The following is a 14,458-nucleotide window of genomic DNA, read 5'->3' on the forward strand; positions in this document are numbered from 1 at the left end:
ATAGACTACAGTTTGAAATTATAAAATATCGAAATTCATACTTTATCACGCAAAAAACCAGCCGCGGTAAGCAAAGTAGGTGCTTAGCTTGCACGTTTGATTGTTGCCGGTGTTTATTTTTAGGGTCTTGAGGAAAATGTAAAGTCTGAAAATAAATGTAAATAAGTAGTTAAAAAATGTTATCAGTGTGCCTAGTGGGAGTTTTCAATATTTTCATATTGTTACTATTACGTTGACGTAAACGCAAATTTATATGGAATTGAAACAGTTGTGCGGTAGTGCCACTAGATGGCGCTGTTTCAATTCCTTAGAAAATCGCGTTAACGTTACGTGACAATAATAGTATCAAACTGACACTAGGCCCTCAGAACACAAACAATGAAAATGACAATTGTCATCTTGACAACCGCATGACAGTTTTGAGCTTTTGGGTAACTTTTTTTTTATTATTCTGTACAAGTTAGCCCTTGACTACAATCTCACCTGATGGTAAGTGATGATGCAGTCTAAGATGGAAGCGGGCTAACTTGTTAGGGGGAGGATGAAAATCCACACCCCTTTCGGTTTCTACACGGCATCGTACCGGAACGCTAAATTGCTTGGCGGTACGTCTTTGCCGGTAGGGCGGTAACTAGCCACGGCCGAAGCCTCCCACCAGCCAGACCTGGACCGATTAAGAAAATCTCAATCTGCCCAGCCGGGCATCGAACCCAGGACCTCCGTTTTGTAAATCCACCGCGCATACCACTGCGCCACGGAGGCCGTCAAACCATTAACTTTACAATCACACGGCTCTGGCTACCAAATAAATGAATACATACACATTACAAACATCATTCGAGCCAGGTGTCATGTTAATTCGCACGAGCTGTATATTGTCTAAACACAACTTTGGAAAATGCAATGAACCCAAAAAATAGCTGGTAAAATATTTGGTATTCTACTAATATTATAAACGCGAAAGTTTGTATGAATGTTTGGATGTTTATTGCTCTTTAACGCCGCTACTTCTGAAGCGATTTGGTTGAAATTTGGAATGGAAATAAATTTTACTCTGGATTAACACAAATAGGCTACTTTTTATCCCGAAAATATCCATGGTTTCCCGAAATTTGCGAAAACTTATGATTTTGATGATATGCATGTTTGTTACTCTTTCACGCCTCGACTACTGAACCGAATTAGCTTAAATTTGGTATTGAAATATATTATAGCATGGATTAACACATAGGCATTTTATCCCGGAAACATCCATGGTTCCCGAGGGATTAGTAAAAAAGTGAAATCCACGCGAGCGAAGCCGCTAGTCCTTAATAAGTTGAAGCAGTCTTGCTGATCGTATACAAAGTTCAAGCTCGATCGGGCATGAAGAATTGCTGGTTCAACCAGATACCAGCTTGCTTACTGCTTTGGATTTGGTGGACGGTGATCGATTGGGCTGGGTCGATTGAGGCTTTCTTAATTGGTCCAGGTCTGCTGGGAGGCTTCGGCCGTGGCTAGTTACCACCCTAGCGGCAAAGACGTACCACCAAGCGATTTAGCGTTCCGGTACGATGTCGTGTAGAAACCGTTATTCACATTTTTTCTCTCTTACTGATAAGGTAGCCCTTGAAATAATTATCTTTTAATATTAATAAATTATGTTAAAAATAAAAATGAACTTAGGTATCTACTTTATCAAGGGCGACCTTATTAATAGAGAGAAAAATTTGTGAAAAAAAATCGATGTTTAAGATTCTTTCGAGTATCAATATATTATGCTCATAGCTGCCTTGTTCCAGTGGTTAGCATATGTGGTTTCGGATTACGCAGTCTTGGCTTCGAATCCTGGGTCAGTCAATCTATACGAGATACTGTGTTTTACTTGTTTCTAAGAAATTTTCAGTTGTGTGCGTTTTAAGAAATTAAATATCACGTGTCTCACACGGTGAAGGAAAAACATCGTGAGGAAACCTGCATACCAAAGAATTTTCTTAATTCTCTGCGTATGTAAAGTCTGCTAATCCGCATTGGGCCAGCGTGGTGGACTATTGGGCTAACTCTTTCATTCTGAGAGGAGACTCGACAGTAAGCCGAATATGGGTTGACAATGAAGCCCGCAAACCAGCATTGGAGCAGCCTGGTGGGTCTATACTCCATATCTTTTCTCCTTTAAGGAGGGAGGCCTGGCCCTGTGATGGACCGTTAGGCAGATGATGATGATGCAATACTTACTTTATAGAAATATTAGACATGACCTCGTTCTAGTGGCGATGCGCCTATTTGTGTTGTTAATCGTTATTATTGTTATAATTAGTCAGTATTAGAGGAATTAACAATACTAAACTATTATTGTTCCGATAGTTGTTTCAGTCAATGAGATATACTAAATAAGGTCAGAAGAAGAAAATCTTTATTGCACACAAAACAAACGATTACAAACAGGAGGAGGTTCTACGTTCGGCTGTTTTTTTTTTAACTTTTTATTTTGTCTTGTTGTAGGCAATATTTAAAAAAAATAGGATATTCGCCTCACCTTTTGTAAAGCCTAAAGCGATGTACATTTCACATTATTGAATCATTTATTTTATACTGGGTATAAAATATAAGTATATCTTTAAGGATTTTTTTTACATTAATAGGTAGATACTTAGGTACGTAAATCTAAATTAATTCAGAATACGATTCAGGATCGGACAGGGTTTTTTACATAATACCTAATGTGTAGTTACTTAGTCAGGAGTAGTTATCTTTTAATAAGATAAAGATAAGATAAGATAAATATACTTTATTTGCACACCACAAAGACAAAAACAAGTGAAATAAAAAACAAATTAAGAAGAGATCAGCATACAAAAGGCGGCCTTATCGCTAAGTAGCGATTTCTTCCAGGCAACCTTCGGTTTAGGAAAACTTAAGGACATCAGCAGGTGGCGTAAAACAAAAATAACCATAGTATTAGTAATACACATACATACAAATAATTTACATCCTAATACATAAACAATATTACACAAATACCTACAATAATGAATAAAATACATATCAAAATATACTAATAAATACCTCATATTAAAAAGAAATAATATATACAGATCGTCTTTACTGCACCAGATAATGAGTCTTTACGGCATTTTTAAAAATGACCAGTGTCTTTGATTGCCGTATGTTTAATGTAAATATACCCGAAATTGTATTGTAGCTTTGTATAATATGTATATTCTGTAATCTTTGTGGCCTTAGTTTTAAACTTATGTAATCTAATAATTATGTACCTACTGTTACACTGTTGATTACAAATAAATATATAAAATAAAAATTAAAATTAAAATCACACCTTTGAAATCACACCTACTTAGTAAGAATTATTAAAACAACAAAATAATTTCATTCATATCTTTATTTGAACTAAATCAAAATCAATTTAATCAGTTCTATTAAAAACAAATAATATACATTTAATAACAATTTTAAAACAAATTAACTTTACAAGGCGCGGGCAATTGGTCTTCCAGCGGTATAAGCAGAAGCGATTGGTACACTTTGGTACGGTCCGCTTGGGTACGGTCCGCTCGGGTACGGTCCGCTCGGGTACGGGACATACGCTCCGGGGTAACCTGGTAACGGTCCGGGGTACGCTGGGATTGGCGCCTGTTCAATTTCGCTGACCATCCCAACTTGTGGGCTGGTACATTCGTAAGCCACAGTACCAGTACCACACGCTGGCAACGGTCCTTCTAAAGACACAGCACCCAAGAAAGGCAACTGACCAGTCACAGCCAAAGGTCCTTCGATGACCATCTTATCAGTCTCAACAGTTACACCAGTCGAAGCCATGGGCGATGCACTGTTTACTCTCAACCCTCCGCCGTTAGATGCTGATAGCTCTGATATGGATAAGCCAAAGTTTAAGCCAGGCACGCCAGGTCCAGTGATAGTCTCACACGCGTAGACGGGGAAAGCCAGGGGTAGCTCGGACCCTAAATTGGCTACAGTGATTTCAGGAACTGGGATTGGTACTGGAGCCCGGAGACACTGACAGGTTATTGTCTGGAAAAGAATTATTTATTTTTAGTTTATATGTCACAATAGTACAGTTTTTTTTACTATTTACAAGTTAGCCCTTGACTACAATCTCACCCGATGGTAAGTGTTGATGCAATCTAAGAAGCGGGATAACTTGTTAGGAGGAAGATGAAAATCCACACCCATATCGGTTTTTACACGACATCGTACCGGAAGGCTAACTCGCTTGGCAATACGTATTTGCCGATAGGGTGGTAACTAGCCACAGTCGAAGCCTCAATCCGCCCAGCTGGGAATCGAACCCAGGACCTCCGTCTTGTAAGTCCACCGTGCCACGGAGGCGTCAAAATGAAATTTACAAGTTTGCCCAGCCTGACTGTCCAACGTGGAAATGCAGCCAGTATTCTTGACACCATTTCAAATAAGCAATATCTGTTTATTAGGATAAGTTAGCCTAAGATTCTTATTTCAATAAAATTTTGCCTTCTCGATGATTGGAAACTAAATTATAAAGTAGTTCAATTGCACTTTTTTACGCGTGATATCGTATGAAGATAGTTTTTCTCGTGAAAATAGTTTGTCGCCATATCGGGAAAAATTACCTATTCTTATACTGATAAGGTCGCCCTTGAAATAATTATCTTTTAATATCAATAAATTATAAAAAATAACTTAGGTATGATATCTACCTGTATCACAACAGCAGAAAACAGAATAATAACTTTGAAAGCCATTTTGTTAACCAAAAAAAATGTTAACTTTTTCTTTTTGCTGAACTTGGTAGTTTAATAATAGCTATTAAAAAAGTATACCTGCTTTTATATGTTACGAATTACATAATTTCATCAAACAATTAGGTATATGTGACATGACTAAGTTTGTGATTACGTGTGGTGGAGAAAAAATGTTTAATTATCTTTGTAATTGTTTCATAAATATTGATAACTATACATGGCATGAAAATTATTTCTTTTTTAGATAACCAAAGCAAAAATTAATGTGAAAGCTAAACAGACTATTTCCAAAAGCAGAAAATCGTATAGTATAAAGGTAGGCGTCCACATATCCGCATCGAAAGTACGCGGACGCATAGCATTAAACGGATTTTTAACTTTACGGTAGGTTCGTACGATGCGGATCAATGGACGCACTTTTATGACTTCCTATACAAATAATACTACGATTCGTTTCATGCGATGCGTCCTATACTTACGATCCGGATATGTGGATGCCTACCATTAAGGTGCTAAGGTGTGAAGACTGATCGCCTACGGGATTTGTCGGCTCGGTGACTCTCAGACTACATAATCGCAGCGTCTTCGCTGTTGAAGACAACCTCCTAGTTTTTCAACATTATCCAAACATTGGTCTCACCCATAATCACGGGGCTTTAGGATTAATGCACAGGTTAAAACAATCTTCTCGAACGTCGCTCAAGTCAAAGTCCAAGTCTCAAAGATTATTTATCGAATCATGCCCTTAGAGAGTCGTCCCGCCCATCCCGGGTTTTCTGTTTTCGGACCCCACTGGGCGATTCTTCTAACTTTGACTTAAATGTTAGTACCTAGATGTATACGAAAATTAACTAGCTATTGTTAGTATAGCCATCAATTGGTAAAATTAAAGATGACGTAATAGCCCAGTGGATTTGACCTCTGTTTTGGATTCCAGGGTGTAGCTTCGAATCAGATCGGGGTCATGGACCTCCAACTTTTTAGTCATGTGCATGTTAGGATATTGAATATCACGTGTCACAAACGGTGAAGGAAGTCTGCCAATCCATATTGGGTCAGCGTAGTGGACTATTTGCCATTCTGAGAGGAGGAGGATATTATAGGTACGAGTAGTTAACACATGTCAAAGTACTAGAGTTGGCCTGCTACACAGACAGTAGCCAGGACAATAGGGATGATGACAGTTTTTTAAATTGTATATACATTAAGAGTATACTAATAGCAAAGCAATTTTGTAAAAGTAACAGGGTATCTGCGATCATTACTTTCGAAGCTCGGGGATTTAAAGGGTCGGATTTGCGGCGCTGCCGCGGATCCCTGAAAAACGCTTCATACAAAATGACACGATTAGTGACGTCGTTGGCTCGCTGATCGTTAGGTTTGTATGGGCGTTCAAACAAAATTACTAATATCTTTGTTATTTGTGCGTTTATGTTCATAGTTCATATATTGAAAAATGTCACATTTAATGTAATGAATCTAAAACTGTATGAATATTCATCTAATTACGATAAGAAAAATTTAATAGATTTTGAAATTTTATAATCTTATTTATTTTGCAAATATCCAGACAATCTTTGCTTTTTATGTATAAATTAGTTAACATTGACCTTATTAACCCGAATGTATCATAAAAATCAATATATTCTAACCTATTCATCATCCTCATTCACGAATAGTTTGCCCTTAAGTAGAAAATCGATCGATTTTGAGATCATAAGATGTCTTACTACAGGCTCGATCCAGTCATTTCTCGAAAAAGCAGTGCAGTAGAGCAATCTTTGGTTCAAATTTGGCTGGTGGGAGGCTTCGGCCGTGGCTAGTTACCAGTGGCAGTGGCAGTCTACCGGCAAAGACGTACCGCCAAGCGATTTAGCGTTCCGGTACGATGCCGTGTAGAAACCGAAAGGGGTGTGGATTTTCATCCTCCTCCTAACAAGTTAGCCCGCTTCCATCTTAGACTGCATCATCACTTACCACCAGGTGAGATTGTAGTCAAGGGCTAACTTGTAAAGAATAAAAAAAAAAAGAAATCTACAGGGACCGCACGATTATCACTGACTGTCACCAATAATGGACCAGCAGGCTAATTCACTATCTTTGACGTATGCTAGTTGACATAATATACGAAATTGAGATTCTATGTAACAAATGTCATCCGGTGCTTACTGGTAAATATCGTACAGTACGTAGATGACATTTCTCAATTGATTTGATGTTTATTTTAATAGGTTGCTAGCAACGACCAAAATAGTGAATAGGCTATCAGAAGGCTTATTTACTATCTTTGACGTATGCTGGTTGACATATACGAAATTGAGATTCTATGTAACAAATGTCATCCGGTGCTTACTAGTAAATATCGTACAGTACGTAGATGACATTTCTCAATTAATTTAATGTTTACTTTAATAGGTTGCTAGCAAATACCAAAACAGTGAATAGGCCATCAGAAGGCTTATTAACTATCTTTGACGTATGCTGGTTGACATAAACGAAATTGAGATTCTATGTAACAAATGTCATCCGGTGCTTACTGGTGATGTTTATTTTAATAGGTTGTTACAAAGACCAAAATAGTGAATAGGCCATCAGAAGGCTTATTCTACGGACGAATTCGCGGGCGTCCGCTAGTTGTTGATATTATTGTTCTATATGATGATAATCTGGTGAAAGCTGGAAAGGAGGTACCTACCAAAATACAACAACACTTTTGCCGAGTAACGAGTACCGAGTTTTACTCGGTTCAATTTTTTTTCGACCGAGTACTCGGCCGAGTAACTCGGTTCAATCAAATTCCCATTTCGCGCGCGTAAAAAAGTATTAAATCAATTCAATTCAATTCAAAATTGTTTTTTTCAAGTAGGCATAGTGTCATACTCACTTTTGAAACGTCAAGTTTGACTATTTGTAGTGACTCTACCAAAAGCTCAGAAGCCGCGGTCTCTTGTTGAGAACTCTTCTCAACGGGAAATTCAACAGTGTTCTTTTTAAATCTTTCATGTTAATTTTATTTAAATTTAATTGAGATTTTCAAAGATTTCCTAAATTACTGATAAATACTTTTTGATTCACACTTATTTTAATTATATGTACCTAAATAATGTATATATCTTTTCTTAAACAAGGTTTACTCGGCATTCACCGACCGAGTTATTCGGCCGAGTACGAGTATCAAAAAATCCGCCGAGTAGGCCGAGTACCGAGTATCAACCGAGTACTCGGCCCATCTCTAATTATTATTATAATAATCGACATTAAAAGCAGTATAATCGTTATTATTTCTAAGAATATTACACAGAAATACATAATATTTTGAAACTACAATTAAATTTTTATGATAAAGACCTTGATTCCGCATTTTATATATTACTCAAACGCATCGATAACACAATTAGAAAAGTGTATAAATTGAATGACGTATCTATATTCGTTTCACTACGAAAAAATATTACTAAAATGAAGTCATTAATATCATTCATTGCTTGGGCATTTGTTTTTAATGTAAGTTTTTTTATCAATTTTTTAATCTATACCTACTAATATTATAAAGAGGTAAAGTTTCTGGTATTGTAAGTGGTAATCTCTGGATATACTGAACCTATTTTATAAATTCTCTAACCACTAGAAAGCCACATTATTTATGAGTGTCATACTATATTTTATTCCCGTATTCTTACGGGAATGGGAACTACGCGAGTGAAACCGCGGGGCGTTTGCTAGTGATATATAGACTTGTTGAACTTCTCTGGACTAAAATAATTATATTTGATACTCAGACTAATTAGATAAAGACCTGCCTCCGTAAAACCTCCGTAAAAATACCTTTTTGTGTAGTTATATGGTGTAAAAAATGAACAAATACTGCTAGTTTAGTATAAAATATGTATGAAATCTAAGCTAGCTTTCCTTAGAAAATGGCAGAAAATTTTGTTCCTGAATTTGGGAGCGATACTAGTCCTTATGTATTTAGTCTGAGATTTGATAGGAAGGTCTAAGTTGGGGCTTAGAAGATACCTATTAGCTTTAAGTATTTTTTATTCGCTATCTACCTCTTGAGGCTTAAAAAAAGTTCGATTTAATAAAATCTAAAACGACTTTAATCCTCAATTCCTTGACATATGAATTATTAGTAACCTAAAGCATTCTGCTTGTTTTAAGTATCCGCATTTGGCCAGCATGGTGGACTAACCTCTGTCATTCTGATAGGAGACTCGTGCTCAACAGTGAGAAAATTAAAGGTTGTTAATGTTGATGACGACGAGTATCTATACTAAATTGTAAGCCATATAATGAAAAAGTTTTCATTTCAATATACATAGGTATTCTAACTAAATTAATTTTTTACAGAAAACATATGGCGCCCCCATACAGTCCTTTGGAAACGGAAGTCCGTATCTACTAAATAATTTAGCAGTAAATAATTTAGCACCGGTAGGACTTCCCAGCGCACCTGTATTCACTGCCAGTTACGTGCCAAATAATTATGCCAACGCCATCCCAGAACCAATAGCCAAGACAAATATGATTCCCAACACTATAGCACCGAATGTAATAAGCAATTCAATTGCCAGTACAAACTTCTTGCCAAATAACTTGGCCAATCTTGAAGTTACTAATGTACAATTTACACCTGTGCTTCCAGAATTAATGCCTTCTTTGCAGTCAGGTGATATAACTGTCGTCGGTGATTTGCCAATAGGTGGCACTATAAAGGTTTGCGGTTGCATACCAGTTTATGGCATAATTAGTGTTGATGGCATCGTGCCAACGGCTGGCACAGCTGTAGTGGCAGACGCGTTAGACTGCCCAATAACAGAGGCTCCATGTAAATGCTCTAACCTCATTAGTTGATTGTAATGCTAATGTATAGATTTAGATATTATATTGAATTTTCAAAGTACCTCATTGAAAATTGTTGTTGTAAGATGTAAATAAAATAAATAAAGACTTTATTAAACTGTTTGTGATGTTATATTTATTTCAAACCTATTCTATGTTACACTGGCTAGACTTTTATTTTAAGTACCTATGTAATTAAATCTATATATATAAAAAAAGCTCTTCACGATATAAATCAAGACGCGCGGAGCGCGTCATCCAAAATCCGGAGAACGGCTAACATCAAAGCGATAATATATAAATTACACGAACCATTTAAAGCCACTTTTGTCTCTTTAACAACTCAAAATAATATAATAGGGATGATGACAGTTTTTTAAATTGTATATAAATTAGGAGTATGCTAATAGTAAAGCAATTTTGTAAAAGTAACAGGGTATCTGCGATCATTACTTTCGGAACTACAGGAATTTTAGGGGTCAGATTTGCGGCGCTGCCGCGGATCCCTGAAAAACGCCTGAAAAAATGGCACGAGCTAATGACGTCGTAGGTACATAATGATCGTTAGATTTGTATGGGTGTTCACACAAAATTACTAATATTTTTGATATTTGTGCGTTTATGTTTATATTTATTTATATTAAAAAATGACACATTTAATGTAAGGAAGCTAAAACTGTACGAATTTTCATTTAATTACGATAAAAGATTTTTAATAGATTTTGAAATTTTATAATTTTATTTATTTTGCAAATATCCAGATAATCTTTGCTTTTTATGTATAAATTAGTTAACATTGACCTTATTTACCCGAATGTATCATAAAAATCAATATATTCAAACTTAGTCATCATCCCCATTACATCGTCGTTGAGAGGATTTAGGCCAATAGCTACACTGGCTCAATGCGGATTGGCAGACTTGACACACGCAGAAAATTGCACGCAAAAAAATAATTCTCTGGTATGCAGGTTTCCTCAAGATGTTTTCCTTCACCGTTTGAAACACATGATATTTAATTTCTTAAAATGCTGAAAAGTTGGAGGTGCATGCCCCGGACCGGATTCGAATCCACACCCTCCGGTATCGGAGGCAGAGGTCATATCCACTGGGCTATCAAGTAGGTATTACATTACATAAACATCACAATTTCTCAAGTTACATTATATTTATGATCTCAAGTTACTTGAGTTCATGTTTGATATTGAGAAACGTCTAATAAGCAGTTTTTAACCGACTTCCAAAAAGGAGGAGGTTCTACGTTCGGCTGTATGTATGATTCATATTATGTGATTAGTGACTCGCTTGTTATCGTCCACCTGGTGGGGGGTCGAACTGCACTTTCTAGTGTAGGGTCACCATTCCAGTATCTTGGAACCCCAACGTCCATCGGCTCTTCGAACTATGTGCCTCGCCCATTGCAACTTCAGCAATGCGACTCGTTGGTGAAGTGTCTCGTGTAACTTTGGTTCTTATGCGGATCTCCACATTTCTGATTCGATCACGCAGAGATACTCCTAACATAGCTCGTTCCATCGCTGTGTGACTCTGAGCCTTCTTATGAGGCCCATAGTTAGCGACCAAGTCTCGGAACCATATGTCATCACTGGCAACACGCACTGTTCGAAGACTTTTGTCTTCGGTCTTCCGTAGGAATAAAAATAAAAATAAAATATAGCCTATGCCACTCGGGGATAGTGTAGCTTCCCAAAGCTTTATTTGTAAACAAAAATTTCAAATCGGTTCAGTAGGTAGTTTCAGAGCCTATTCAATGCAAACAAACAAACAAGCAAACAATCAAATCTTTCATCTTTATAAATAAGAAATAAATGAAAGAAAATATTCTCATTGACACAAATTGCAAATAGGTTGCCTAATTAAATTTGTACAAGTTCTTGAAAATCAAAATAAATTACCACGACTTCGGAAAAAGCACACATTATGAGAAGAAATGGCCCATCAAGCGATTCCAACATATACAGTCTTTGAAAATACATATTGTTTGCTAGATTTTGTGTTATTGGATAATTTTATTTGTTTAGTTTTATCAAATGACAAAATCGTACAAATATATGTTGAATAGCTCAATGCAAACAAACAAACAAGCAAACAATCAAATCTTTCATCTTTATAAATAAGAAATAAATGAAAAAATTTGTTTTATTGGATATTCTATTTGTTTAGTTTTATGAAATGACAAAATTGTGGCCTTAAATGCCCTTTCGTATACCGCCCGGGCCATGGCCTCCCTGGCCTCTACATCGCTACGCTTCTGTAGAGAGATATACTCTGTAGAGATTCGTAGCACGTCGTCATATTTTTTTTTTTATTCTATACAAGTTAGCCCTTGACTACAATCACACCTGATGGTAAGTGATGATGCAGTCTTAGATGTAAGCGGGCTAACGGGAATTTTTATTTCATCTATTATTAAAAAATATCTTCCAGCGGGGTAAACACAAACATTTTAAGAAATTAAATATAACGTGCTAAACGGTGAAGAAAAACATCGTGAGAAAACCTGCATACCAGAGAATTTTCTTAATTATCTGCGTGTGTGAAGTCTGCCAATCCGCATTTGGCCAGCGAGGTGGACTGAGGCCTAACCCCTCTCATTCTAAGACGCGACCCGTGCTCAACAGTGAGCCGAATATATGGGGTAAATATTGTTAATATTTACCCCATCATCATCGAATATTATTAACAAAATATAATTATAATGTTTTAAGATACGAGTATCTTTGTTTATGTAACCGTAGAGGCATAAAATAATTTAAAAACAGTATCATAGATGTGTGATGTGTAACTTTATTATATCATACAAGAAAAAACATATAAAAACCCATTTAAAAACTACTAAACCATACATAACTAGCACAAATACGTACTGTATTTGTGCTGTGTACTGTATTTAAGCCATACATACTCGTATTCGTAGATAGCACGGTATTAAGAATGATGTTTTGTAAAGTATTTTATTTCTGTCTGTCAGCAGTTTTAATCCAGGTAAGAAAAAAAACAATATTTTTTTTTTAATATGATCAAAATTTCAGTTCCCTTCCAATATTGTATTTGTGTGGGTAGGACAAAAGCCCAGCAGGCCACTAATTTGGTAAATATTAACAACATATTAAAATAAACATCAAATCAACTTTTGACGGCCTCCGTGGCGCAGTGGTATACGCGGTGGATACACAAGACGGAGGTCCTGGGTTCGATCCTTAATGATAAAGTTGCTTGGAGGCCGTTGGATCAGCTTCCACCTTCACACAGGAAGTAAAACTATAAGAAATTGTAATGTTGTCATCGATTGTAATTATAATATTATTGTATGATTTTTTTTTTAAAAGAGCAACTGTTGAGTTTCTTGCCGGTTTCTTCTCAGGAGAATCTGCCTTCCGAACCGGTGGTAGAATCTTTACAAATAGTCAACTGACGTTTCAAAAGTGCTTGTATACTAAGCCTACTTGAAATAAATGAATTTTTGATTTTTTTTGATCCCCGGCTGGGCAGATTGAGATTTTCTTAATTTGTCCAGTCTGGCTGGTGGGAGGCTTCGGCCGTGGTTAGTTACCACCCTACCGGCAAAGACGTACCGCCAAGCGATTTAGCGTTCCGGTATGATGCCGTGTAGAAACCGAAAGGGGTGTGGATTTTCATCCTCCTCCTAACAAGTTAGCCCGCTTCCATCTTAGACTGCATCATCACTTACCATCAGGTGAGATTGTAGTCAAGGGCTAACTTGTAAAAAAAAAACTGAGAAATGTCATCTACCTGCTTTAAGATACGAATGAGGACATTATTGTAACATTGAATCTCAATATCGTATGTAATGTAATAAAGTTAGTTATACTAATATTATAAGTTTTGCAGAGTTTGTTAGTTTGTTCACTTGAACGCGATAATCTCAGGAACCATTGGTCCGATTTGAACAATTCTTTCAGTGTTAGATAGCCCATTTATCGAGGAAGGCTATATCCCCGTAGCGGTGTCAGCTAGTGTTAACTAACATAGGTACGCCAAAGTTAGTGAATTGGTCTGCATCGAGGATCGAAGCCTTGGCCCGGTGTTGAGTCCAACCTGTTTACCGTCGAGTTTTTGAGGTATAAGTAATAGTTGTGCTAGCAGGTATTAGAGTAGGTACACGAAAAGTATGGCTTTCAATTAATTTATCTACAATTTTCAACTTCTATTTACAGACAATAACATGCCAATGTTTGAGGAATGGATTCAATGCCAATATTGCGATGGCCAATGCCTTACCAATGACCAATTGCGCATACTTGGACAACGGCCTGGCAGCGGAATTTGTTACTGACTTGTCAAACGGAGGAAGATTCACAGTAATAAGTTCATCGAGAGTACCATCAAGTGGTTTGAAGGTTCATTCAGACAATTTGGCCGTTGATGGCCCATTGGCAGTGACTGGCCAAATGCCCTTCCTTGGCATAGTTTCCTTGAACGGTGCTGTGCCAGCTGACGGTATTGGCACAGTGTTGTATGAATGTGGGAATGGTAGAGTTGGTATTACTGAAGAAGTTGAGGAGAATGCATTCAGGAACCTTGGCTTTGGTGTTAGCTGTAATGGACTTGGTTATGCAACACCAACGTATGGTTATATAGTTTTGTAAAGTGTTAAATGATAAATGTTAATGTTGAAAATTATTAAATTAAATGTTATATTAAAAAATAATAAAGATAATTTTATACAATTACCTTATTTAATTTTATCCGATAGTATTTTTAACTAACTTCCAATAAGCAGGAGGTGTGTAAGTCCGGTCGCTCAGTTAGGGCTTAGTTAGGGCTTGGTCGGGTGCAGTCGCATTGGTAGCGTCAAGCCTGAGCCTGGGGGCTTGAGAATGCAGTTATGAAAG

General features: G+C 36.8%; 2 protein-coding genes across 2 annotated transcripts; one reads left to right on the top strand and one right to left on the bottom strand.

Moving 5' to 3' along the window:
• Positions 1 to 3,465: 3,465 nt before the first annotated feature.
• On the bottom strand, positions 3,466 to 4,739 carry LOC112051620 (chorion class CB protein PC404-like). The gene is made up of 2 exons (XM_024090335.2): positions 4,695 to 4,739; positions 3,466 to 4,029 (listed from the first exon to the last, which is right to left on the bottom strand). Exons 1-2 carry the CDS (start codon positions 4,737 to 4,739, stop codon positions 3,466 to 3,468), a joined length of 609 nt encoding a protein of 202 aa, XP_023946103.2.
• Positions 4,740 to 13,828: 9,089 nt separating this feature from the next.
• On the top strand, positions 13,829 to 14,212 carry LOC128198968 (chorion class B protein ERB4-like). The gene has a single exon (XM_052887015.1). It carries the CDS (start codon positions 13,829 to 13,831, stop codon positions 14,210 to 14,212), a length of 384 nt encoding a protein of 127 aa, XP_052742975.1.
• The last annotated feature ends 246 nt before the right edge of the window (positions 14,213 to 14,458 follow it).

The sequence above is a fragment of the Bicyclus anynana genome, chromosome 18 (assembly GCF_947172395.1).
Source record: "Bicyclus anynana chromosome 18, ilBicAnyn1.1, whole genome shotgun sequence".
In the NCBI taxonomy this organism is placed as follows: Eukaryota; Metazoa; Arthropoda; class Insecta; order Lepidoptera; family Nymphalidae; genus Bicyclus; species Bicyclus anynana.